Raw genomic sequence first — 26246 nt, 5'->3', positions numbered from 1 at the left:
GACAAGTCCTACCGTCAAATCTAGCTCGACATAGAAACTTTGATGGGGTAGGCGCATGGTGGTCTGTTAGCAATTTGCTCAGCTCGTTAAAGCTCTTGGTAGTTAGACTAGCTGGTGCGCATAAGTCCTTTAGTAGCCTAAATTGTTGAGGCCCTATGACTGTTAACAAAATAGCTCTCTTTTTGGCTTCTATCGTCACGTCGTTAGCTTCTAGGTAAAAGCTTAACCTATCTAGGTAATCCTGAATGATTTCATCATTCGAATCAAATTGTTTTATTTGGCCATACAGCGCCATTATTCTAGAAATACTTAGCTAATAAGCTCTAGCAAACCTCTTTTTTGCGTAAGTAGGTGCTCTTTCTAGTAGATTATTTATCCTTCGTCGCCAATGTGTTAGATTGTAATCACTGACGAGGAGCCACATTGGTTGTTAACAGTCTTTATTTACAGCCATGATGGAAAGAGGAAGGAAGTACAATGCACAAGGGACATCACTCAAGATAACAATATAAATATAATACTAATACAGAAGAGTGAGTTCCCTTGACCTCACAATTATCTCAATCTATTACAAGTTCTTTACCACTAGACTGCGCCATCCCATAATAATTTACTGAAACTTTAGATATAAACTTGACAATGGTTTTTAGTCATGTAACTATTGTAAATAAAACATGTGAAGTACTGAATTTTTAAAAATAAAAAACGCTTTAATAACAAGCTTTTATCTAATAATGCACTAAAAAGTAGAAATAAATTATACACTACTATTTAAATAACTATAAAGAAAAGCGTGGGTCACTTTAGTATCTATTGGATTTTTATGAATCAACATCAAATCACAAACAAATAGAGTTTTGATAATGTTTAATTTACTACAGTAAAGATCTGTTGCTTAAAATCGAGCACAGAAGTGTAAATGTATGATATGTATGATGTTTACAGGATAACGGCATTTTGTTTTGATAACCTACAAGCATACTGCAGGTAGGAATGTACAGCGTGGACCCCTCTCCCCCACACACTGAGTTGGAACAGCGTATAACCAACTAATTTATTGAAGTCATTGATACTATTTCTTATAATAGATAAACCATTATAAAAATAAGGCCTGCCGAACAAGAAATGCATATGTTGTATTGGATAATCTAACTCTAAAGAATATTGATGAAGGGGTCCCACTGGCAGGTGTCATATTCAATGAGACTGTTTTGCCGGGAGACTTAGTCTCTACAGAAACCGTATTGTCAGTGGTCCTTTAGTCGGTAGCCAAATTGACAGGAGCCTATTTGTCGTGAGCCAAAATGACGGGAGCTTATTTGTCGGGAGTCATAATGACGGAGGTCGCTTTGTGGAGAAACTAAATGGCGGGAGCCTATTTGCCGGGAATCGTAATGACGGGAGCCTATATGTCGGGAGCCTAAATGACGGTGGTCTATTTGTCGGGAGCCTTATTGACTGGAGCCCTTTTGTCGGGAGCCTATATTACTTACTTAATCCTCATCACTCCCTGTGGAGTATAGGGCAACAACAAATCTCCACCATTCAACTCTGTCTTGGGCGAGCCACTTTAGTTCATGCCAGGTCTTGCCAGTAGCCTGCACTTCTTCTTCCATCTCTCTCCTCCATGTTCCCAGTGGTCTTCCTCTCTTTCTCTTCCAGGCGGAGTCCACTTTAGCGCCATGTTGGGGAGTCTTCTTTTGCTCATGCGTAGGACATGGCCCAGCCATCTCCTATATAACGGGAGCCTATTTGTCAGGAGCCTATATGACGGGGTCCATATGTCGCTGACCTTTTGACGGGGTCTATATGATGGGGCTCTTATGCCGGGGCTGATTTGTCGGCGTCGTTTTGAAAGGGCCGTTTCGTCATTGGACGTTTTGACGCCGCACGATTTTGTCGTTTAGCACTCATTACGTCTCTTGATAAATTAGGAAAACACAATTACTTCCCTTTTTAAAAACACATTACATTGGGGGGGGGGGGGGTTATTTTTTATTACTTTGATTTGGTGTTGGGAAAAATTAATTACATAATCAGTGTGGATTGATCAAGTGAAATGTGGTAAGTAAAACACAGATTCTTTAAATACTACCTTTTATTTATTTTATACAGTGAACGTTATGTTTGCTAATTATTTTAAAAAATCAATAACAGTTTAGAAGCCAGCTCATAAATTATGCCCTCTTTGTTTACTTCGATCTTTGCGTTTGCAGATAAGCTTGGGGTATTATAGTCGTTCACAAAATCGAATCAGGCGCGTCCGCCGGCGCCCCGGAAGGGTTAAATTTGGCGCCTTGGGCTATCCTGTGAGCGCTATGGACTATGGTGCATAACTTCGTTTTGAACCGAGCGATAGACTATGGATATGAAAGGTTACTATAGTCCTTAACTGAATCAAACCCAGGCATCATCCGGCGCCACAGCAGGGTGTTATTTGGCGCCCCGAGCCTTCCCGTGTTAGCTATGGCGCCTACGTTCGTTTAAGTGAGTGCAAAAGACTATATATAAGTTGGGGTAGTCTTTACTAAGTTGAATAATGCGGTTCCGCCGCGCGCCGGCACCCCAGCATGATGCGATTTGGTGCCACGGGCTAGACTGTGTTTGGGTTTGCGTTTGGATTTGTTTTTGTTTTCGTTTGCCTTTTTGTTTGCGTTTGCGTGGTAGGGATATGCTTAGAGAGGAAGAGAGGGGGCTGCGCGGCGCGCTTACAGCTTGGTGTTTTCTAGGGTATCATTGAAGAGAATTATATATATACAGATTGTACGATTGTGTATAAAACGTAAAACAGTTAGTGACGTTAAAACCCACTCTACCAATTTCTTTCAAGAGGGGGGGGGGGGGGGATGGAGGAAGGGCTTTTTCGCCAACAAAAATTGCAAGAATTTACACTTGGTTGGTGAGGAGATACATATTCTAGCACTTAGATAAGAAACTATATGCATTAAAGCGTATTGTGCAACAGTAACACAAGAAAAATATAGTAGTGGTGGGGGGGGGGGGGGCGCTTTTTTGCCAAGGTAATTGGGAAAGATTTACACCGGATCGGTGAGTAGATAAATCGTCTAACACTTTGAATAGAAACCAATTTTATTAATGTATAATGTACTATTTCACTAGCCCCTTTTGTTTAGAAACGACGTGACTGATTCTTTGTACGATTCTTAAAATATTATCTCAACTTCAACGTGAGAGTCCAGACAAATACTTTTACTTGATAACATTACAACTTGCTTGGATGAACTTAAATAAATATAGCTTTCTGATCAGTAATATTGAATATATATATATATATATATATATATATATATATATATATATATATATATATATATATATATATATATATATATATATATATATATATATTGTAATGGATTGACGATAGAAGCATGTGGTTGTATATAAAACGTTTATTGGCCTTCAACTACATGATGATAACGAGAGAGGACGGAAGTGACGAGAGACAAAGATATATATACATGTAAGGGACATCACTCAAGATAACAGTATAAATATAATACTAATACAAGAAGAGTGAGTTCCCTTGACTTCACAAGTCTCACTATATTACATATATATATATATATATATATATATATATATATATATATATAAATATATATATATATATATATATATATATATATATATATATATATATATATATATATATATATACTATTATATAGGTCATAGGCCTATATTTGTGTGTATGTGTGTACATATGTGTGTAAGTTTCCCTTTCAAACCTGACGGTCTATGGGGCAAGTGAAGTAGAGTTCACTTGATTCTTTGACCTCGGCATATGAAGAGATAGTGTGCCGCCTTTACTTTCCCTAACGTGAGTTAGGTACCCATCAGAGTTGGATGGACTCAGGGACGGTTTACTGACTTGAAACCGGATTCCAACTCGAGACTTACGGGTTAGCAGTCCAGCTCTCTAACGCTAGACCACTCCGTCCCACATATATGTGTGTGTCTATATACAAATGTAATATAAAATTAGCTAGCGGGTAGAAAATGATATTTTAAAATTTAACTTAGGTGATGTAATTTAAGCTCAACTTCACAAAATATTCATCTTCTACTGAGCGTATATATAATATAGATCTAGCTAGATCTATTTTCAAACTTTACCTCATCTCGGTAATTAGATCCTGTTTATGTTTTAATATTGCCATCCCCGACACGAGTTTTAAATGGACGAAGATTACTCTTCTAATATTTCATTGAATCTGTCAACCGACTTTTTTTCTTCTGTCCTCACCAAAAAGAAAAAAGGTTTTAGAGCAGAGGTACTGTGTCGTGTAGTGTAATTACTAGAGTAGGATTACGACGCAGGCCCTACGACGACCAACGTGGATTAATTTAAAAAATTAATTTTGATTAGGCCCTAAATTTTGGTAATTAAATCTATCGTTTTAGGTACGTAAAATCACCCGCGACTAGTAATGTGAAAAACAGGTGACTCCTTAAATTTTAATAATTATTTCACATTTTAGGAGGATTTATGTTTTGAAAAATACAAAAATGTTTCATTTATGGGTAATCTATCGCTTTAGCGTAATCAATTCGGCCGTCACTAGTAATGTAGGGATAAGGTAACTAATAAATATGGCTTAGGGCCTAAATATGGATATATTTTTGCATATTTTACTAAAATACTAAAGATAATTGAATATTAAACCACATTTAAGGTTTAAATCAATAAAAATGTCAGGAAATTAAAGTTTAACAACGATGTTACAGATACTAAATTTGCTATTAAAAACAGCGGCCATCTTAAGAAAATATTATTTTGAGTCATTTCCCTTTCATTTCTATTTGTATGGAAATGTATTTATGTTTGCTATTAAATACGTTTGTCTTGTGTTTAAATACAAAGCATGCGGTTTTTTTTAAAATTCTGCCCTTTAAACAATTTAATTGACTGACTGAAAATAAACATCAGTTCTAGAATTATTATTATGAGATGCAATTTTTATACATTAAGATACTCCCTATTTTTATAGAGCTACCACTACATATCTAATGTTTACTTAAATATTAGTTTGAGTTCATTCTTATTGTTTGTGTTATTGTTAATTTCTTATTTTCATGCTTTTTTCCTTTAATTAGTGATTTAATCATTAATGACGTCCCGTTTTTTGACCTCTCTTTACCTTAACCCTCCCCCCCCCCCCATTTTCGCCGTCACGAAATAGTCGTAATGTCGAAAATTACCTTTTTGCCCTGTCTATTAAAAAGTCAAGCCATAATTCTAATGAAAAATATTTTTAGCATTTTTGTATTAGGCGAAGACATAACGTTTCACGTTTCTTACCCCTCCCACTTCCCGCGTAAAACGTCGTCTCAAAACCAGTTACTCCACCCCTTAAGTGTGCGATGTCATTTATGGTAGATGTCAAGTCCTATATACATTTTGAATAACCTTTGTTGTCAAAATGTTGATACCAAATACCCAAAATGAGTTATATGGGGTTGTCCATAAACGATGTCACATATGCTATGCTAATGTGACGTCAACTTACGCAGAGTGGTCGGGGGGGGGGGGATGCGTGACGTCTATTTTGGAATCTTCTATAAAGCTGTGCTCAATGAAAATGAGGAACATAAAGCGTTCGTTTTCATGCATACATTTGTTCATAACTATTGCATGCCTGTTGTCCTAAGCGGTGTTAAACAACCTCAGCACATCATCCCTGCCAAAAAGGGCCCGCCACTAAATGCCTACCGACGAAAATAGGCCGCACTATATTGACTCCAAATGAAATAACTTCTGACAATAAGGCTCAAACCAAGTAGCTCCTGTCAACAATATTCGACAAGATTCCAAGACAATTATTGACTAGCAGGTAAAATGGGACAAATCGAAAATTGAAAGTTTGTCGCCTCTGGGGGGTGACACCATTAAGTGCCGCACCGGGTGACACTCGACCTCGCTACCACTCGACCTCGCCACGCCACTGAGCTAATGTAAAGCCACAGCTCAGTATAGGCTTGAATTTAACATAAAATATTGTTAGCAGTGGACAGCCTCTAAGACTGTGCATTAGGAATACGGCCGTCGGCAAAACGCCCGAGTCCGACGATATCTGAAAATCAATTTTGTCTTTTATGAAGTGCGGAGCACCTTTAAGACCTGAGCTTGGCCCTGTTGACACCACCACTAGCGCCGCTTATGTCCACATATCAATCACAAGTTTTGCATGGAGCTTAATGGACAGACGTTTATAGGTGGGACCGGGAGCCTAAATGCATTTACCGAAGCCGCTGTGTCATGGGCATTTTAGAGCCGAACGTCTCAGGGCAGCAGGTTGCAGAAATTAAAAGCACGTGAATTTGTATAGTAGAGGGAGAACATCATGCCACTGTAATAAATTAAACACCAATATAATTCACCGAACTAAAGTTATTTAGATCTATTCGTCAGCCTAAACGTCGCTAAAGTCTCATCGCCATAGTGATTTAGTGCCTGTTTTGATTTTTTTTTTAATTACGCGGTATCTTTCTTAAACATTAGCCTAATGACAAATGACGTCACGCGCGCCGCGAACTTTGTGACGTTGTGCTTAGTGGGGGATGAAACGGCGTGGTTGAGAAAAATGACGTATTTCTTTTTTTTTAACAGACGAATAAGTGATAGATTCTAATTTTCCTACGAACTATACGTTGATCTAGTTTTTTTCTAGAGGGAGATATCACTATATTGTGGTGGGCGGTTTATATATAATCTCAATATATTCTGATCTACTACTATTCATACGGCAACTATTATACTCGTGAGGAGGACGGGAATCACTCTTATGTTCCGCAGACACTAATTAACAATGTCAACAACTTAGTTTATGAAATAACATGAACTTAATTATCACACACTTATAGATCCTTTTCACAATATCAAATAATACGTCCGTCTTCTACTATATCTAACCCCCAACTAACTTCACTGCTGCGTCTTACGTCATCGGTACATTGTCGCACCATGCTCACGTCACACTCACGCCACACATATTTTATTGAACACGCGCACAATACTCTCGCACCAAATCGTCTACCGTCAAGTTCGTACCGTCCTTAGTAACCTCTACTCGTCTAGTCTAATTCTATATATCTACGCTATGACACATATAGTGGGTGTTTTTTTTTTTGTAATAATGGAGGGGTAAACATTGACTACTGAAGAAATCAAAAACTGATGACAGCAGAAGGCAAAGAAAAAAACAACAACAAACCATGTGGTATTCAAATGTAACTAATTAAAATTTGAACCTATTTAAAAAAACCACAATAATCTTAATTCAGAAAAAGTGTAGGCCTAAGACTAATGTCTACAGACAAAATAAACAACTAGGCTTAATTAAATGGATCGCCCATAAATGACGTCATACTTTTCCCGACAATTTCCCTCTCACCCAATAGTTACTAAAAGCAAGATGATGATTTAATATCATATCGCAGTTCTACTATACCCGAACCCTTAATCACAATTTCTAACGAAACCGAATATATTCTTCATCATTTTTTTAAAAAATATTTTACACCCTCCCATATTTTGAGTCCAACGTCATTTATGAGGAATATGGACGACCTAATAATTGACAAGTTAAGGGGTCATCCATAAATGACGTCACGCTTTTTACCTCCCCTCCGTCACACGTCGTCACAAAAAGTCAGACCCCCCCTAAAATGACGTCACACATCAGCCTACAACCCCCCCCCCCCCTCAAAATTGCAGATGATTTTTTTTTAAAACATCGATATTTTTCCAAAATCTTGTCTGAAATATGTCAAAATATAGTATTTTAATCAATTCCTATTATAATTTATTAAAACTGTTTTCTAACAAGCTAAATAATGTCTAAAATTCGTTTTCTAACATTTCTTATCTATAAAGCAAAAGTGTGACGTCGCACCATCTGAACCCCCCCCCCCCTCCCCCTCATCACACATCGTCACAAAATTACCGACCCCCCCCCCCCCCTACGATTGTGACGTCATTTATGGACGACCCCTAATCAGTACAAAAGGGTTTAGTACATGTTGGACCTCTCAAAATTTTTTGAGATCTTGGATGTACATACATACATAGCCTTCATTTCACTTGAAAATGAAATTAAAGATAAGAAGACGGCCCTCTGTCTTACTTATATTAAACAAGACAGGTATGTATATTAAACAACAAAGTCAACACAATATACATACGAATAGACTTTTTTATCCAGGGAAACTACTCTTAATTTTATTTGGAAAGATGGCCGCTGTTTTTTTTTCTACTAATATTTATCTCAAACACCTAGTTTAAAGTTAGTTTCACGTTATTTAAATTGTTTTGGTCACTGTTTGTTATTTTAAATCAATTATCTGTGATATTTTGTAAAATTTGACTTAAATAAACTTATTTAAACAAATATATTCATCAGCTACCTCTCCCGCACATTACTACTGCAGCCGAATTGATTACGCTAAAACGATAGATTACCCATTTATGTATCTGTTTTTAAACAATTGAATTAAAACTTTTCAGTAATAAAAGAAGACTAGCGATGTTTCCAACAGATGCAACCATGCTCATTTACTAAAGCCGACATCTTGTTTAAGTTTGTTTCAATGTAAACTTATAGCAGATTCAGGGGAAGCCACTCTATTTTACAAATGGCTCCTATTTATATAGCAAATCCTGCTTGCAAACACTGCTGTTTAAAGTTAAAGTTAATTTCTGGCCTATATTGATATGTTTAGCCATTGATTTAGGTTTTTATTCATTTATCTATAATATTTGACACAAATCACAGTATACTTCAATTTTAAAGCCTTGACAATGAGGTAACTTTTTCGTACATTACGCGATTTTACGTACCTAAAACATTAGATTACCTAAATTTTAGTTTAGCGGTTAGCGGTAATCTATCGTTGTAGGATTTTAGGTACGTAAAATCACCCGCAACTGTATGCTAGTCTTCATTTATTACTGAAAAGTTTTAATTCAATTGTTTAAGGGGGCGCATCGATGAACTAAGCTTGAAAAATCATGGTCGACCTCGGAAAATTCATTTTTAAAAAAAAAAATTTTTCTATTACTTTAACCACTTATAAACATAATATACTTATCAAATTTACAATAAAATATAGTTTTTACACTTGTTTTTGCATTTGAAGTGGGTGTGTGTGTGTAAAAAAATGTATTTCACCTCGATATACGCCCATCACAACGATGTGTAGCGAGATCTACACACTGCAGTAAGCCTAGCTTACCATATATCAAAATGCGCGGAATTTCGAGGTCAGTTTAGTTAGCCTAGGAACATTGACCTAGTTCTAAATATAGTATTTCAAAACACGCAATGAAAGTGTGCTTCAAAATGGGAAGAGTCATGTATCTATTGGTCAATAGATGTCACATGACGCTTCTGTCTAAAAATACCGTGCGCCAAGCTCAATTTTTCTAACTTTTGTCAGAAAGTGTCGGCGGTTTCCTAGGAGATGCTATTTTTAGCCGAGCTGTAGTTGACATTTGCAACAACTTTCACTTTCCAGTTTTTGAATTATTTTTCGTTTCTGGAATTTATTTGAAGGTAAATTATGAATTTTTCAATTATTTCTATTCCTTTATCAAAGTATAAACTATAGTTTTATCTTAGATGCCAGATTTTACGTAGATTTTGATGTAGATCTAGTAAATTTATTACGTAAACTAGATCTTGGTCTTAGTCTTAGGCTCTTAGCCTAGCTATCAAAGGCTGAATCTAATCAATGTATGCAGATAATGTGCATACCTTTTAGTACGTTGTGATTATTTTTTTAAAACAGCTTATACATTATTATGACTTGTTTTACAGATCTACAATGCCTGCACAAAAGTTGTATGCAAAAAAGGGAAAGGCTTCCAGAAAGCAGAAGGCTACATTGAAGTACATTGGCTAAGGCTTGTGCTAGCAAGCAGCAAAAATCAGCTCTTGCAGGATCTACTGCAGATCCAGAGGCTGCTGGTTCAAGCACAACTACTGCTGCCACTACATCAACTGCTGCCACTGCATCAATTGCTGCCACTTCACCCACTGCTGCCACTGCATCAACTGCTGCCACTTCACCCACTGCTGCCACTGCATCAACTGCTGCCACTGCATCATCTGCTGCCACTGCATCAACTGCTGCCACTGCATCATCTGCTGCCACCTCACCCACTGCTGCCACTGCATCATCTGCTGCCACTGCATCCACTGCTGCCACTTCACCCACTGCTGCCACTGCATAAACTGCTGCCACCTCACCCACTGCTGCCACTGCATCATCTGCTGCCACTGCATCCACTGCTGCCACTTCACCCACTGCTGCCACTACATCAACTGCTGCCACTACACCCACTGCTGCCACTTCACCCACTGCTGCCACTGCATAAACTGCTGCCACCTCACCCACTGCTGCCACTGCATCATCTGCTGCCACTGCATCCACTGCTGCCACTACACCCACTGCTGCCACTACTCCTACTACTGGATATACAACCATCCCCACAGTGGTCAGTGCCTCCAAGAGAAAACTTAGCATGTTTTACAATGTGAAGCACCTCAAGCTACTACAGTTGGAGGGCTGGTCATTGTAGACCTGGGTGAAGTAAACGCCCTCTTTTTGGCAGCTCAGTGCAGTACATGTCAAGGGCCCTTGCAACTTATCTTGACTGGACGCAAGGGTCTAGCACATCAACTGCAAGTCAGCTGCAGTGTGCAACTCCATAGCAGCAGGATCAAGCTCCAATATGAGTAGCAGCGACAGGTGTTATATCAACAAGAAATTTGTCGCTGCTTTCCTCAACATAGGATTAGGCTATGCTGCTATGGATAAGTTTTGCAATGCCATGGCCATTGAAGGAATGACAGAGTCATCATACCGCAATATCCTGAACAAAATATCAATTTCTTCAAAACATTTCTCCAACGCCAGTCTTGACACAGCTGTTGACCTGGTGCGCAAATCTTATGGCGTTGAGATCAGTCAGTGAGTTTAATGGTGGCAGTAAACATCTGGCTGCTTTTATGGATGCCATTGGCTGTTCCTATGCCACTTCTTCTCAAGTCAAAGCAGCAAGGCATGACAAGAGGAGGATTGACAGTGCTGAACGAAAGACGTCAGCTGAAGTCAAAAGGAGAAGGTCCAGAATGATCTCGCCAGCTCAAAAGCCCAACAGGAGTTTGAGAAGCTGGAGGGAGGGCCTTCATACAGTTCTGAAGCCTTCTAAATTGTTATTTGTTTTAAGCTAAGTTAGTTTTATTAGTGTAAAAACTTTTTTTTTTTTTTTTTTTAATTTAAATTTTATATTTCCATCAATATATGTAGTCTTTTTCAAACCCTTTTTACAAAATCAGTTTTTACTTAATTTACTGCTAATGATGAAATTATCATCATAAACATGTTGATAAAGCTTTTAAAATAGCTCTTTACATTGTATTTTCAATGAAAAAAAGCTTTTTTTTTCATTTTTGTTACGTTCTTAGAGTTTTCTCAATAACGTATTTTTTTTACATTTTTGAACACTCAAAAACATTTTCCTCAAAAACTACTTGTTCAATTTACATGAAATTTCTGCTGAAGCTACATAACACACTGTTGAAAAAACAAGCAGAAGAATAATTGAGCTATCTTCATTACTTTTTTTTATACATAATTTTTTGCAAACCTTATAGGTTAAAATTAATTATATTGTAAAAAAAATGTACATTTTTTACATACAATTTTTAAAAAACTTTTCCTCAGTAACTATCTTTAATTTCAAGTCCAACTTTTGGATTTAGATAGTCCACATGCATGTGACAAAATCCATAGAAGAAAATTTACATATTTGCAGAAACTTTTTTAATTATGAATTTTCTACTAATGACTAATTAATTACATTTGGCTTTATTATTTATATTTATATATATATTTTTTAAATTTTTTAGATCTACTATTATATTAATATTTAGTATTACTCGCTAACTTGAAGGCGTGGTCGGTTGCTAACAAAAATATGGCATCCAGATCCGGACGCATGACTTCCTATGATTTTTCTGCCAAATTCCAGTGACCTTATTCTTCTGCTTGTTTTTTCAACAGTGTGTTATGTAGCTTCAGCAGAAATTTCATGTAAATTGAACAAGTAGTTTTTGAGGAAAATGTTTTTGAGTGTTCAAAAATGTAAAAAAAATACGTTATTGAGAAAACTCTAAGAACGTAACAAAAATGGAAAAAAAAGCTTTTTTTCATTGAAAATACAATGTAAAGAGCTATTTTAAAAGCTTTATCAACATGTTTATGATGATAATTTCATCATTAGCAGTAAATTAAGTAAAAACTGATTTTGTAAAAAGGGTTTGAAAAAGACTACATATATTGATGGAAATATAAAATTTAAATTAAAAAAAAAAAAAAAAAAAGTTTTTACACTAATAAAACTAACTTAGCTTAAAACAAATAACAATTTAGAAGGCTTCAGAACTGTATGAAGGCCCTCCCTCCAGCTTCTCAAACTCCTGTTGGGCTTTTGAGCTGGCGAGATCATTCTGGACCTTCTCCTTTTGACTTCAGCTGACGTCTTTCGTTCAGCACTGTCAATCCTCCTCTTGTCATGCCTTGCTGCTCTGACTTGAGAAGAAGTGGCATAGGAACAGCCAATGGCATCCATAAAAGCAGCCAGATGTTTACTGCCACCATTAAACTCACTGACTGATCTCAACGCCATAAGATTTGCGCACCAGGTCAACAGCTGTGTCAAGACTGGCGTTGGAGAAATGTTTTGAAGAAATTGATATTTTGTTCAGGATATTGCGGTATGATGACTCTGTCATTCCTTCAATGGCCATGGCATTGCAAAACTTATCCATAGCAGCATAGCCTAATCCTATGTTGAGGAAAGCAGCGACAAATTTCTTGTTGATATCATAACACCTGTCGCTGCTACTCATATTGGAGCTTGATCCTGCTGCTATGGAGTTGCACACTGCAGCTGACTTGCAGTTGATGTGCTAGACCCTTGCGTCCAGTCAAGATAAGTTGCAAGGGCCCTTGACATGTACTGCACTGAGCTGCCGAAAAGAGGGCGTTTACTTCACCCAGGTCTACAATGACCAGCCCTCCAACTGTAGTAGCTTGAGGTGCTTCACATTGTAAAACATGCTAAGTTTTCTCTTGGAGGCACTGACCACTGTGGGGATGGTTGTATATCCAGTAGTAGGAGTAGTGGCAGCAGTGGGTGTAGTGGCAGCAGTGGATGCAGTGGCAGCAGATGATGCAGTGGCAGCAGTGGGTGAAGTGGCAGCAGTGGATGCAGTGGCAGCAGATGATGCAGTGGCAGCAGTTGATGCAGTGGCAGCAGTGGGTGAAGTGGCAGCAGATGATGCAGTGGCAGCAGTGGGTGAAGTGGCAGCAGTGGGTGAAGTGGCAGCAGTGGGTGAAATGGCAGCAGATGATGCAGTGGCAGCAGTTGATGTAGTGGCAGCAGTTGATGCAGTGGCAGCAGTGGGTGAAGTGGCAGCAGTGGATGCAGTGGCAGCAGATGATGCAGTGGCAGCAGATGATGCAGTGGCAGCAGTTGATGTAGTGGCAGCAGTGGGTGAAGTGGCAGCAGTTGATGCAGTGGCAGCAGTGGGTGAAGTGGCAGCAATTGATGCAGTGGCAGCAGTTGATGTAGTGGCAGCAGTAGTTGTGCTTGAACCAGCAGCCTCTGGATCTGCAGTAGATCCTGCAAGAGCTGATTTTTGCTGCTTGCTAGCACAAGCCTTAGCCAATGTACTTCAATGTAGCCTTCTGCTTTCTGGAAGCCTTTCCCTTTTTTGCATACAACTTTTGTGCAGGCATTGTAGATCTGTAAAACAAGTCATAATAATGTATAAGCTGTTTTTAAAAAATAATCACAACGTACTAAAAGGTATGCACATTATCTGCATACATTGATTACATTCAGCCTTTGATACTGATTACTGATAGCTAGGCTAAGAGCCTAAGATTAAGATCTAGAATCTAGTTTACGTAATAAAGTTACTAGATCTACATCAAAATCTAGGTAAAATCTGGCATCTAAGATAAAACTATAGTTTATACTTTGATAAAGGAATAGAAATAATTGAAAAATTCATAATTTACCTTCAAATAAATTCCAGAAACGAAAAATAATGCAAAAAGTGGAAAGTGAAAGTTGTTGCAAATATATCTACAGCTCGGCTAAAAATAGCATCTCCTAGGACACCGCCGACACTTCCTGACAAAAGTTAGAAAAATTGAGCTTGGCGCACGGTATTTTTAGACAGAAGCGTCATGTGACATCTATTGACCAATAGATACATGACTCTTCCCATTTTGAAGCACACTTTCATTGCATGTTTTGAAATACTATATTTAGAACTAGGTCAATGTTCTTAGGCTAGCTAGACTGACCTCGAAATTCCGCGCATTTTGATATATGGTAAGCTAGGCTTACTACGGTGTGTAGATCTCGCTACACATCGTTGTGATGGGCGTATATCGGGGTGAAATACATTTTTTTACACACACACACCCACTTCAAATGCAAAAACAAGTGTAAAAACTATATTTTATTGTAAATTTGATAAGTATATTATGTTTATAAGTGGTTAAAGTAATAGAAAAAAATTTTAAAAAAAAAATGAATTTTCCGAGGTCGACCATGATTTTTCGGTAAACGGAAAAAAAGTCACAGGAAAAAAAAACACAGAAAAAAAGTCACAGTTTTTGCTAGGAAAAAAAGTCACAGAAAAAAAGTCACAGTGGAAAAATTTTTTTGGAAAAAAAGTCACAGAAATATTTTGAGAAATATTTTTTTTTTATTTGTTTAGAATTGTAAAATTTTGTATGTTTATTGTTGTGGGTTGTATTTTTGTATAGCATAAATTATTTATAGACGTTAAAAGCATTATTATTTATAACAATTGTAAGTAAAAAATACTCTAATATAATTTACACAACAATCTCAACTTTTGTTACGTATTTAGTTAAAAACGCGGCAGAAAATTTAATTATAAAAGAAATTTAGGCAAATTTTGCCGTAAGCTATTCTCTGGTCGGCCTCTCCTCAGTAGGCATTGTCCGAACATATTTTGTGTTGTTGACGTCATGCGTCAATGACAGCATTTGAACCTTGTCGGCTTTCTTTTTTATCCTAAGTGTTGTTATGTAATGAGCGTGATAAATGTGGGCAGTAAAGGTGGTTGAACTAAACATCTAAACATAACTATTGTGGCCATGAGTTGAGGGCAGCAAGTCAGACGAACTTACCATTTCACGGTAATTTAATATTGGTATTTAAAAAAAACAGGCTTAAAACAGTGGACTTTGGAGCATTCTATTAAACGCTACTAATCTTAAGTTTAAAATAATTACAATCTACATACTTCATACTAAATATTTTTAGATGAATTATAAAAATTCCTATGCGTATACAGCCTACACACATTACATTACATTTCATTAATCCTAAGTTAATTTGCACTCTCTGAATATTTAATACATAAAAGTATTAAAAAGTATCATGCAAATATATATTTGTGACTTTTTTTCCTGTGACTTTTTTTCCTGTGACTTTTTTTCCTGTGACTTTTTTTCTGTGTTTTTTTTTCCTGTGTTTTTTTTTCCTGTGACTTTTTTTCCTACAATCGATTTTTCAAGCTTAGTTCATCGATGCGCCCCCTTAAAAACAGGTACATAAATGAAACAAGGAAAAATGTTTGTATTTTTCAAAACATAAATCCTCCTCAAAATGTGAAATAATTATTAAAATTTAAGAAGTCACCTGTTTTTCACATTACTAGGTGCGGGAGATTTTACGTACCTAAAACGATAGATTACCATTAGGCTTAATGTTTTGATTTTTTAAGTTTAATCGACGAAAGGAAACAGGAATAAATATTACTAGATTTTCTCACTAAATCTAAAATTTACTTGGTAAAATCATGATATAGCGTTGGAAATTATTGGGTAATGTTCGTTGAGTTTCGGTAACATTCGTTACTGTAAACCATAGTTTATTTGACAGTTGAAAGAAAAATAAAGTCAAGTGCAGTAAATTAATGTTTTAACTTAATTTAATGTTTAACTGACAAAAAATTAGCAACAATTAGTAAATCTAATTATTATTAATAAAGTCGAGTGTAGTAATTAATGTTTTTTTTAAGAAACAGAAAAAAATGCAGAAGATTTGCGACAACCAATTTTCTTGGCTGGTCTTATAAAAAAACGGCTGACAATATTTGATTTATTTTTTCATAGACTGATAAACCTAATGATGCTTCAGTATGGAAATCAATTTTGTACTATGGAAATTTAAATTTAAAAGTTCTAGTATTTTTAATGAAACCAACTTTTAAATTTTGCCTTCATTCTCCAACGAAAATTTTGAAATGCTTTCCTGGCAAACATAGCCCTGCCACCTATAGTTTGTTGTTATAATGTGAAAACCCCGCCATTTTGCTCTTGGTAAATATTTTTAAAAGTAATTTACAGAAGGTCACTGGAATTTGGCAGAAAAATCATAGGAAGTCATGCGTCCGGATCTGGATGCCATATTTTTGTTAGCAACCGACCACGCCTTCAAGTTAGCGAGTAATACTAAATATTAATATAATAGTAGATCTAAAAAATTTAAAAAATATATATAAATATAAATAATAAAGCCAAATGTAATAATTTATTTAATGTTTTTGGCTTGGAGCGGATTTGCGACCATTAATTAATTAATTAGGCTAGATCTAGAATCTAGCTAGATCTAGCTGCTAGGCCAAGTATAAAAAAAATCTAGATTACGAAAATTGTAAAAATGATTATGAAACTGTAAAAATGATTAAAAAAAAAGTAAAAGTGACTAGCACCTGGGTTCGTACCCTATTTTGAAAATGAAACTAGACCTTTGTAACCACACCATTATTTGTGCTTTAAGCTGAGAAACTTTTGTCTGCTATTAAAAACTACCGGTATTTCCCCCCCCCTCCTACACACACATACACATTAAGAGACAGTGGAGGGGTCACTGTTAGGTCACAGTAGTCCAGTCTAATATTATATGTCATAGCATGAAATGTATCGTAACTTTTATTCCCCCTTCCCCCCCCCAGCCTAACAGCACCAACTACGTACTTGGGGTCACAGTGAGTTCATACAAGTTTAGATATCAGTGACCTTAGTTACTAGGAGGGGCGGGCTAGTCTAGCCCTAATCGTCAGGTTTTGCAAAGATTTCAGAAACAGTTTAGAGAGTGAATTGAAAATACAGGTAGTTAAATTATATGTAGACTACCACTTAAGCTTCCCTCATAATTTTTTTATGCAACCTCAGACAAACTTAAGGAACAATAGCGGGTTAAAAAAAAAAGAGGTCAAGATTTGTATTATTTGTATTATTTCATTAAATAACAATTTTAAATACTTGTAACACATTTACATGGTCAGTCAAGCAACAAAAACAAAAAAGACAGGTCTAACATTCTTTCTTCTCCCCGTCCCCCGTCCCCCCAATGACATAGTAACTGAGACTTTTTAAAGGCTGAAATTCACTTTTCTAAATTCAAGACTTTTTCCAGACTGCGTACGAACCCTGTTAAACAATTTTTAGTAGCAGAAATATTTAGCTGAAACACTTAAAAATAACTAGCAATACAAAATGATTAATAAAGCAGTATTTAACACACAATTAAAATAAATCTATCCAAATTTTAAACGTTCTATATTAAACATAACAGATGACACCAAATAAAGGATGGTTTACTACAGTACTGATGGTGTTTTACTGTTTTTACTGCTATGCTATTCCGAAATAATAACCAACACTAAACTAAGGTTTTACCAGATAGTTGGCTTGCTGCGTTGTGGTGTCCATGAAGATAATAGATAAAGAAAGGCAAGATGGCTATTAAAACAATTAGCTTGGTTGCATCTGATGAAAACATCGCTATCTTAGTTAACCGCTTTGAGAGCTTGGGCCGTGAGATAATATAAACAAACCTGGAAGCTGTCAACCGAATGGCCTACTACCGAGAATACTCTCAGACCTTAGTAGTCTCAGTCTGTACTCTTGAGACCTGAGAGAATAGTCTCGAAATTCTTTGAGAGGCCTGTTAGTCGGCATTAGAAGTTAGGGCTTAGGCTAAATATTTTTTAAATTATGCACGGTGTAGGCCCTTAATTAAAATTAATATGGATATAAAATCCTGGGTAAAACCTTAGTTTAGAGGGGATGTGTTTGACGTTTTAGTATTTTGGGTAATTATTAATTAAGCAAAACAGAATTTTAAAAAAGGCTAAAGCAATTTGGTTTTCATGTGGTAAAAGACCTGCTATTTGATGAGCTAGCTAAATTTTATCATACATAATGCAAACAAAAATGGCAGAACTAAGTCATGTTATTTAAAATAGTATAATTTTATTTTTAAATTATATCTGCAAATAACTATGATGTGGGGCTGTCCATGGTAATCCCCCATTTTTGTATTCATTTTTACTAGGCAAAAAATCTAGATCAAATTGATTGTCGCAAATCCTCTGCAAGTTTTTTTTCTGTGTTTCTAAAAAAAGTAATTACTAAGCTTCACTTAATATTTAGATCTACCAATTTCAAACCTTGGTTTACAGTAAATAATGTTTATGAAACTCAACAAACATAACTGGATAACTGCCGACGTTATACAGGGGAATTACCCTGTCAGAATATTGATTATGGAGTTCCTGTTCAGCCAATCACAGAGTTCCCACAGAGCCAGGAAACTGGGAAAAATATCGGGAATTGTAGGATAAAAATTCCCGGCTGGGAAAACCCATGAATAGCCGGAATTTTTTTCCGTCCCCCAAATATCGCTAGATTTGGTATGAGCCTAGCCTAATGAAGTCTCGCAGTTCTCGTTGTTTAGAGGGCGTACAAAACTAGTCTCGTGGTATTAGAGCAAACTATAATCACCCACGATTTGCAATCGTTGCTACAATTTCCAATTATTTTCAGAGGTGCCACTTTTCCTGATTATCCCTTTCTGGGTTAGCAAAATTTGAGTTTTACAATGGCCGTTTTTGAAGTTAGAAAACATACCAAACCTTTTCTCATGAGTAACCAAAGCTGTTATGAAAGAAAGCAAATTAGTTTTATTTTCTTATTTTTAGTATATTTAAAAGCTTGCTATTAGAAAGGTTTTTTATATTTGATTTATTTTTTACTTTTTAGTAATTCATAATCAATATCTACCAATGCTGCAACTAAAAATATTTGCTTTAAAACACCATTAGTATTACATTGATTTATTTGCATAGCCAAGAGAGAAAGAGGGAAATTCTTCCCATGGACCTGACACAAGCCAGTCACCTATCAGACGTGAAAGACAGAATAGCAAAAGGAAAAGGACTGAACACACAGACAATAAACAGATTAGCAAAAGGAAAAGGACTGAACACACAGACAATAGGATCATTGGGAAGAAGAGTGACATCATCTCATCCTTGTTTAGGAAAAACCCAGAAATACCTACCATTACCAGGTATGTAATGTAAAGAAATAGCAGATATGGGTACCTGACTCTACTCCACCCAGCTCTGATGGGTACCTGACTCTAGTCCACCCAGCTCTAGTCCACCCAAAACTTGATAATGCATCCTGTGGTAGTCTAGAACTTGATAATGCATTCTGTGGTAGTCTAGAACTTGATGATGCATTCTGTGGTAGCCTAGAACTTGATGATGCATTCTGTGGTAGTCTAGAACTTGATGATGCATCCTGTGGTAGTCTAGAACTTGATGATGCATTCTGTGGTAGTCTAGAACTTGATGATGCATCCTGTGGTAGCCTAGAACTTGATGATGCATCCTGTGGTAGTCTAGAACTTGATGATGCATCCTGTGGTAGTCTAGAACTTGATGATGCATTCTGTGGTAGTCTAGAACTTGATGATGCATCCTGTGGTAGTCTAGAACTTGATGATGCATTCTGTGGTAGTCTAGAACTTGATGATGCATCCTGTGGTAGTCTAGAACTTGATGATGCATCCTGTGGTAGTCTAGAACTTGATAATGCATTCTGTGGTAGTCTAGAACTTGATGATGCATTCTGTGGTAGTCTAGAACTTGATGATGCATTCTGTGGTAGTCTAGAACTTGATGCATCCTGTGGTAGTCTAGAACTTGATGATGCATTCTGTGGTAGTCTAGAACTTGATGATGCATCCTGTGGTAGTCTAGAACTTGATGCATTCTGTGGTAGTCTAGAACTTGATGAGGCATCCTGTGGTAGTCTAGAACTTGATGATGCATTCTGTGGTAGTCTAGAACTTGATGCATCCTGTGGTAGTCTAGAACTTGATGCATCCTGTGGTAGTCTAGAACTTGATGATGCATCCTGTGGTAGTCTAGAACTTGATGATGCATCCTGTGGTAGTCTAGAACTTGATGATGCATCCTGTGGTAGCCTAGAACTTGATGATGCATTCTGTGGTAGTCTAGAACTTGATGATGCATTCTGTGGTAGCCTAGAACTTGATGATGCATCCTGTGGTAGTCTAGAAGTTGATGATGCGTCCTGTGGTAGCCTAGAACTTGATGATGCATTCTGTGGTAGTCTAGAACTTGATGCATCCTGTGGTAGTCTAGAACTTGATGCATTCTGTGGTAGCCTAGAACTTGATGATGCATCCTGTGGTAGCCTAGAACTTGATGATGCATCCTGTGGTAGTCTAGAACTTGATGCATTCTGTGGTAGCCTAGAACTTGATGATGCATCCTGTGGTAGTCTAGAACTTGATGATGCATCCTGTGGTAGCCTAGAACTTGATGATGCATTCTGTGGTAGTCTAGAACTTGATGCATCCTGTGGTAGTCTAGAACTTGATGCATTCTGTGGTAGTCTAGAACTTGATGATGCATCCTGTGGTAGCCTAGAACTTGATGATGCATTTTGTGATAGTCTAGAACTTGATGCATCCTGTGGTAGTCTAGAACTTGATGCATTCTGTGGTAGTCTAGAACTTGATGATGCATCCTGTGGTAGCCTAGAACTTGATGATGCATTCTGTGGTAGTCTAGAACTTGATGATGCATCCTGTGGTAGTCTAGAACTTGATGCATCCTGTGGTAGTCTAGAACTTGATGCATCCTGTGGTAGTCTAGAACTTGATGCATTCTGTGGTAGTCTAGAACTTGATGATGCATCCTGTGGTAGTCTAGAACTTGATGATGCATCCTGTGGTAGCCTAGAACTTGATGATGCATCCTGTGGTAGTCTAGAACTTGATGCATCCTGTGGTAGTCTAGAACTTGATGCATTCTGTGGTAGTCTAAAAGGTTTTTTATGCTCTACTCTCTGAATCCATGTGTTGTTTGATTTCAGTGCTGCAGTAGAAACTGTCAAGGAAAATGTCTTCACAGGCCAGACGTTCAAAGATCTACCCATTCACCCATTTCTGGTGTGTTCAAATGTGCAACACAAATTTTTCTTGGGCATGAAACATGTGAAGTTTTGTTGTGTGTGAATTGTATGTGAAGTCTTTCTTGTTATGTGTTTATGTGAAGTTTTGTGAAGTTTAATTTGTTAAATATGTAAAGTCTCGTATGTCATCATCATCATTTTTCTTTTTGTTACCTACAAAGCATAGGACCTCTGTGAAAATCATCATCATTTTTACTTTCTCGTATATACGAAGTATAGAGAAAGTCTTGTAATCGTGAAAAAAAAAAAATTGAGATTTTTACAAATCTTGACGTTTTACACCTCACTGATACGGAAAAACATAATTTTGCAATCTTGTCTATGTGTGTGTGTGTAAACACAATAACTTGAGTACCGTTACAGCTAGTTTGATGAAATTTCATATATAAGTATTTTATCAAAATCTAGGGCCGTATCTTTTGAGCGATTTCCGATAACCGGAAGTGGTACTTTTTTCACTTTGAATTTTTCAAAAGCTTATAACTAGGGTACTATTTCAGATAGATAAATGAAATTTCACACATAAGTAAAAGATCTAATCCTCTACCTTCTATCAAATTTTGAGTAAGTTCCGTTGACCGGAAGTAGTAATTTACACTATTTCCGATTTCTGTAAATTCATAAAGTACTAATAATATTCCGCACTATTATGCACATTTTGTTCTGGCGTTAGCTTGGTGCGCAATTCTTTTATCTATGAGATTCTATTCTATTTTAAAAAGTTAAAGTATTTAAAATGGATTAAAAATCAGAACTATATCCTGAGTTCCCATCCCCTATTGTTTTAGATAAGAGTATTCGAGAAAGTCTAGGGGAGGTCACTCCCGGTTTATTCTTTTTGTTACCTGGATAGCATAGGACCTCTGTGAAAATCATCATTTTTCTTTTTGTTCCTTGCATAGCATAGGACCTCTGTAAAAGCTTTCCACTCCATGTTTTCCTGCTACTCCATTGCTTGTCTGGCTCTATTCTTTTCAAGTTTTGTTAGAAATGTAAACAGTTAAATATTTTTTGGCTTTTTAAAATATTTTTGCTTAGTTACCTGAAATACTAAAAACATCAAATAAAACCAATCTTTAGTTAAGTCCAACAAAAATCAGACAGTCAGATTTTTATAACCAAATTTTTTAAAATAAAATCATACATGATTTAAAAAATATTTAGTTGTACTTTTGAATAAATTTGAGACTATTCTCAGTTGTGTCCAATTTATACTTTCTGGTATATGGAGTATATAGGATGTTACCTTAAAAAAGCATTAATTTCTGCTCTATTATGCACACATTTGCATACACTTGTTACCCAATTCTTTATTTACTACTTGATTCTATTCTATTTAATAATTCATAATGACTGCTTAGGTTCCATGCCTGTGATTAGCTAACACACTGTCATCTTAGCTAGGAACACTATCATCTTAGCTAGGAACACTATCATCTTAGCTAGGAACACTCTATCATCTTAGCTAGGAACACAGTATCATCTTAGCTAGGAACACACTATCATCTTAGCTAGGAACACTATCATCTTAGCTAGGAACACTCTATCATCTTAGCTAGGAACACTATCATCTTAGCTAGGAACACTCTATCATCTTAGCTAGGAACACTATCATCTTAGCTAGGAACACTATCATCTTAGCTAGGAACACTATCATCTTAGCTAGGAACACACTATCATCTTAGCTAGGAACTCTATCATCTTAGCTAGGAACACTATCATCTTAGCTAGGAACACTCTATCATCTTAGCTAGGAACACTATCATCTTAGCTAGGAACACTCTATCATCTTAGCTAGGAACACACTATCATCTTAGCTAGGAACACTCTATCATCTTAGCTAGGAACACTATCATCTTAGCTAGGAACACTATCATCTTAGCTAGGAACACTATCATCTTAGCTAGGAACGCTATCATCTTAGCTAGGAACACTCATCTTAGCTAGGAACACTATCATCTTAGCTAGGAACACACTATCATCTTAGCTAGGAACACACTATCATCTTAGCTAGGAACACACTATCATCTTAGCTAGGAACACTATCATCTTAGCTAGGAACGCTATCATCTTAGCTAGGAACACTCTATCATCTTAGCTAGGAACACTATCATCTTAGCTAGGAACACTCTATCATCTTAGCTAGGAACACTATCATCTTAGCTAGGAACACTATCATCTTAGCTAGGAACACACTATCATCTTAGCTAGGAACACTCTATCATCTTAGCTAGGAACACTATCATCTTAGCTAGGAACACTATCATCTTAGCTAGGAACACTATCATCTTAGCTAGGAACACTCTATCATCTTAGCTAGGAACACTCTATCATCTTAGCTAGGAACACTCTATCATCTTAGCTAGGAACACACTATCATCTTAGCTAGGAACACACTATCATCTTAGCTAGGAACACACTATCATCTTAGCTAGGAACACACTATCATCTTAGCTAGGAACACTATCATCTTAACTAGGAATACACTATCATCTTAGCTAGGAACACTATCATCTTAGCTAGGAACACACTATCATCTTAACTAGGAACACTATCATCTTAGCTAGGAAAACTATCATCTTTGCTAGGAACACTATCATCTTAGATAGGAACACACTATCATCTTAGCTAGGAACACTATCATCTTAGCTAGGAACACTATCATCTTAGCTAGGAACGCTATCATCTTAGCTAGGAACACTATCATCTTAGCTAGGAACACTATCATCTTAGCTAGGAACACTATCATCTTAGCTAGGAACGCTATCATCTTAGCTAGGAACACTATCATCTTAGCTAGGAACACTCTATCATCTTAGCTAGGAACACTATCATCTTAGCTAGGAACACTCTATCATCTTAGCTAGGAACACTATCATCTTAGCTAGGAACACTATCATCTTAGCTAGGAACACACTATCATCTTAGCTAGGAACACTCTATCATCTTAGCTAGGAACACTATCATCTTAGCTAGGAACACTATCATCTTAGCTAGGAACACTATCATCTTAGCTAGGAACACTATCATCTTAGCTAGGAACACACTGTCATCTTAGCTAGGAATACTATCATCTTAGCTAGGAACACTATCATCTTAACTAGGAACACACTATCATCTTAGCTAGGAACACTATCCTCTTAGCTAGGAACACACTATCATCTTAACTAGGAACACTATCATCTTACCTAGGAAAACTATCATCTTTGCTAGGAACACTATCATCTTAGATAGGAACACACTATCATCTTAGCTAGGAACACACTATCATCTTAGCTAGGAACACTATCATCTTAGCTAGGAACACACTATCATCTTAGCTAGGAACACACTATCATCTTAGCTAGGAACACACTATCATCTTAGCTAGGAACACACTATCATCTTAGCTAGGAACACTATCATCTTAACTAGGAACACTATCACCTTAGCTAGGAACACTATCATCTTAGCTAGGAACACTATCATCTTAGCTAGGAACACACTATCATCTTAGCTAGGAACACTATCATCTTAGCTAGGAGCACACTATCCTCTTAGCTAGGAACACACTATCATCTTAGCTAGGAACACTATCATCTTAGCTAGGAACACTATCATCTTAGCTAGGAACACTATCATCTTAGCTAGGAACACTATCATCTTAGCTAGGAACACACTATCATCTTAGCTAGGAACACTATCATCTTAGCTAGGAACACTCATCTTAGCTAGGAACACACTATCATCTTAGCTAGGAACACACTATCATCTTAGCTAGGAACACACTATCATCTTAGCTAGGAACACACTATCATCTTAGCTAGGAACACACTATCATCTTAGCTAGGAACACTCTATCATCTTAGCTAGGAACACACTATCATCTTAGCTAGGAACACACTATCATCTTAGCTAGGAACACTCTATCATCTTAGCTAGGAACACACTATCATCTTAGCGAGGAACACACTATCATCTTAGCTAGGAACACACTATCATCTTAGCTAGGAACACACTATCATCTTAGCTAGGAACACACTATCATCTTAGCTAGGAACACACTATCATCTTAGCTAGGAACACTATCATCTTAGCTAGGAACACTATCATCTTAGCTAGGAACACACTATCATCTTAGCTAGGAACACTATCATCTTAGCTAGGAACACACTATCATCTTAGCTAGGAACACACTATCATCTTAGCTAGGAACACTCTATCATCTTAGCTAGGAATACTCTATCATCTTAGCTAGGAACACACTATCATCTTAGCTAGGAACACTATCATCTTAGCTAGGAACACTATCATCTTAGCTAGGAACACTATCATCTTAGCTAGGAACACACTATCATCTTAGCTAGGAACACTATCATCTTAGCTAGGAACACTCATCTTAGCTAGGAACACACTATCATCTTAGCTAGGAACACACTATCATCTTAGCTAGGAACACACTATCATCTTAGCTAGGAACACACTATCATCTTAGCTAGGAACACACTATCATCTTAGCTAGGAACACACTATCATCTTAGCTAGGAACACACTATCATCTTAGCTAGGAACACACTATCATCTTAGCTAGGAACACTCTATCATCTTAGCTAGGAACACACTATCATCTTAGCGAGGAACACACTATCATCTTAGCTAGGAACACACTATCATCTTAGCTAGGAACACACTATCATCTTAGCTAGGAACACTATCATCTTAGCTAGGAACACACTATCATCTTAGCTAGGAACACTATCATCTTAGCTAGGAACACTCTATCATCTTAGCTAGGAACACACTATCATCTTAGCTAGGAACACACT

The 26246-nt window shown here is 36.8% G+C and overlaps 1 protein-coding gene across 1 annotated transcript in view; it reads left to right on the top strand.

The window, feature by feature from the left end:
- The first annotated feature begins 4156 nt into the window (after positions 1–4156).
- Positions 4157–26246, top strand: part of LOC131928942 (putative ATP-dependent RNA helicase DDX31) — a 57078-nt gene continuing 34988 nt past the window's right edge. Inside the window, exons 1-3 of the mRNA XM_059285116.1 lie at positions 4157–4298; positions 19278–19501; positions 21343–21418. Coding sequence (XP_059141099.1) covers positions 4203–4298; positions 19278–19501; positions 21343–21418 — 396 coding nt within the window. The 5' untranslated portion in view covers positions 4157–4202. The remainder of the gene's footprint in view (positions 4299–19277; positions 19502–21342; positions 21419–26246) is intronic.

The sequence above is a fragment of the Physella acuta genome, unplaced genomic scaffold, assembly GCF_028476545.2.
Source record: "Physella acuta isolate Inbredline_101_S28 unplaced genomic scaffold, ASM2847654v3 ptg001574l, whole genome shotgun sequence".
Taxonomy (NCBI): Eukaryota; Metazoa; Mollusca; class Gastropoda; family Physidae; genus Physella; species Physella acuta.
Note: the sequence above shows the minus strand (reverse complement) of the source record. Positions and strands in the feature narration are given on the sequence as shown.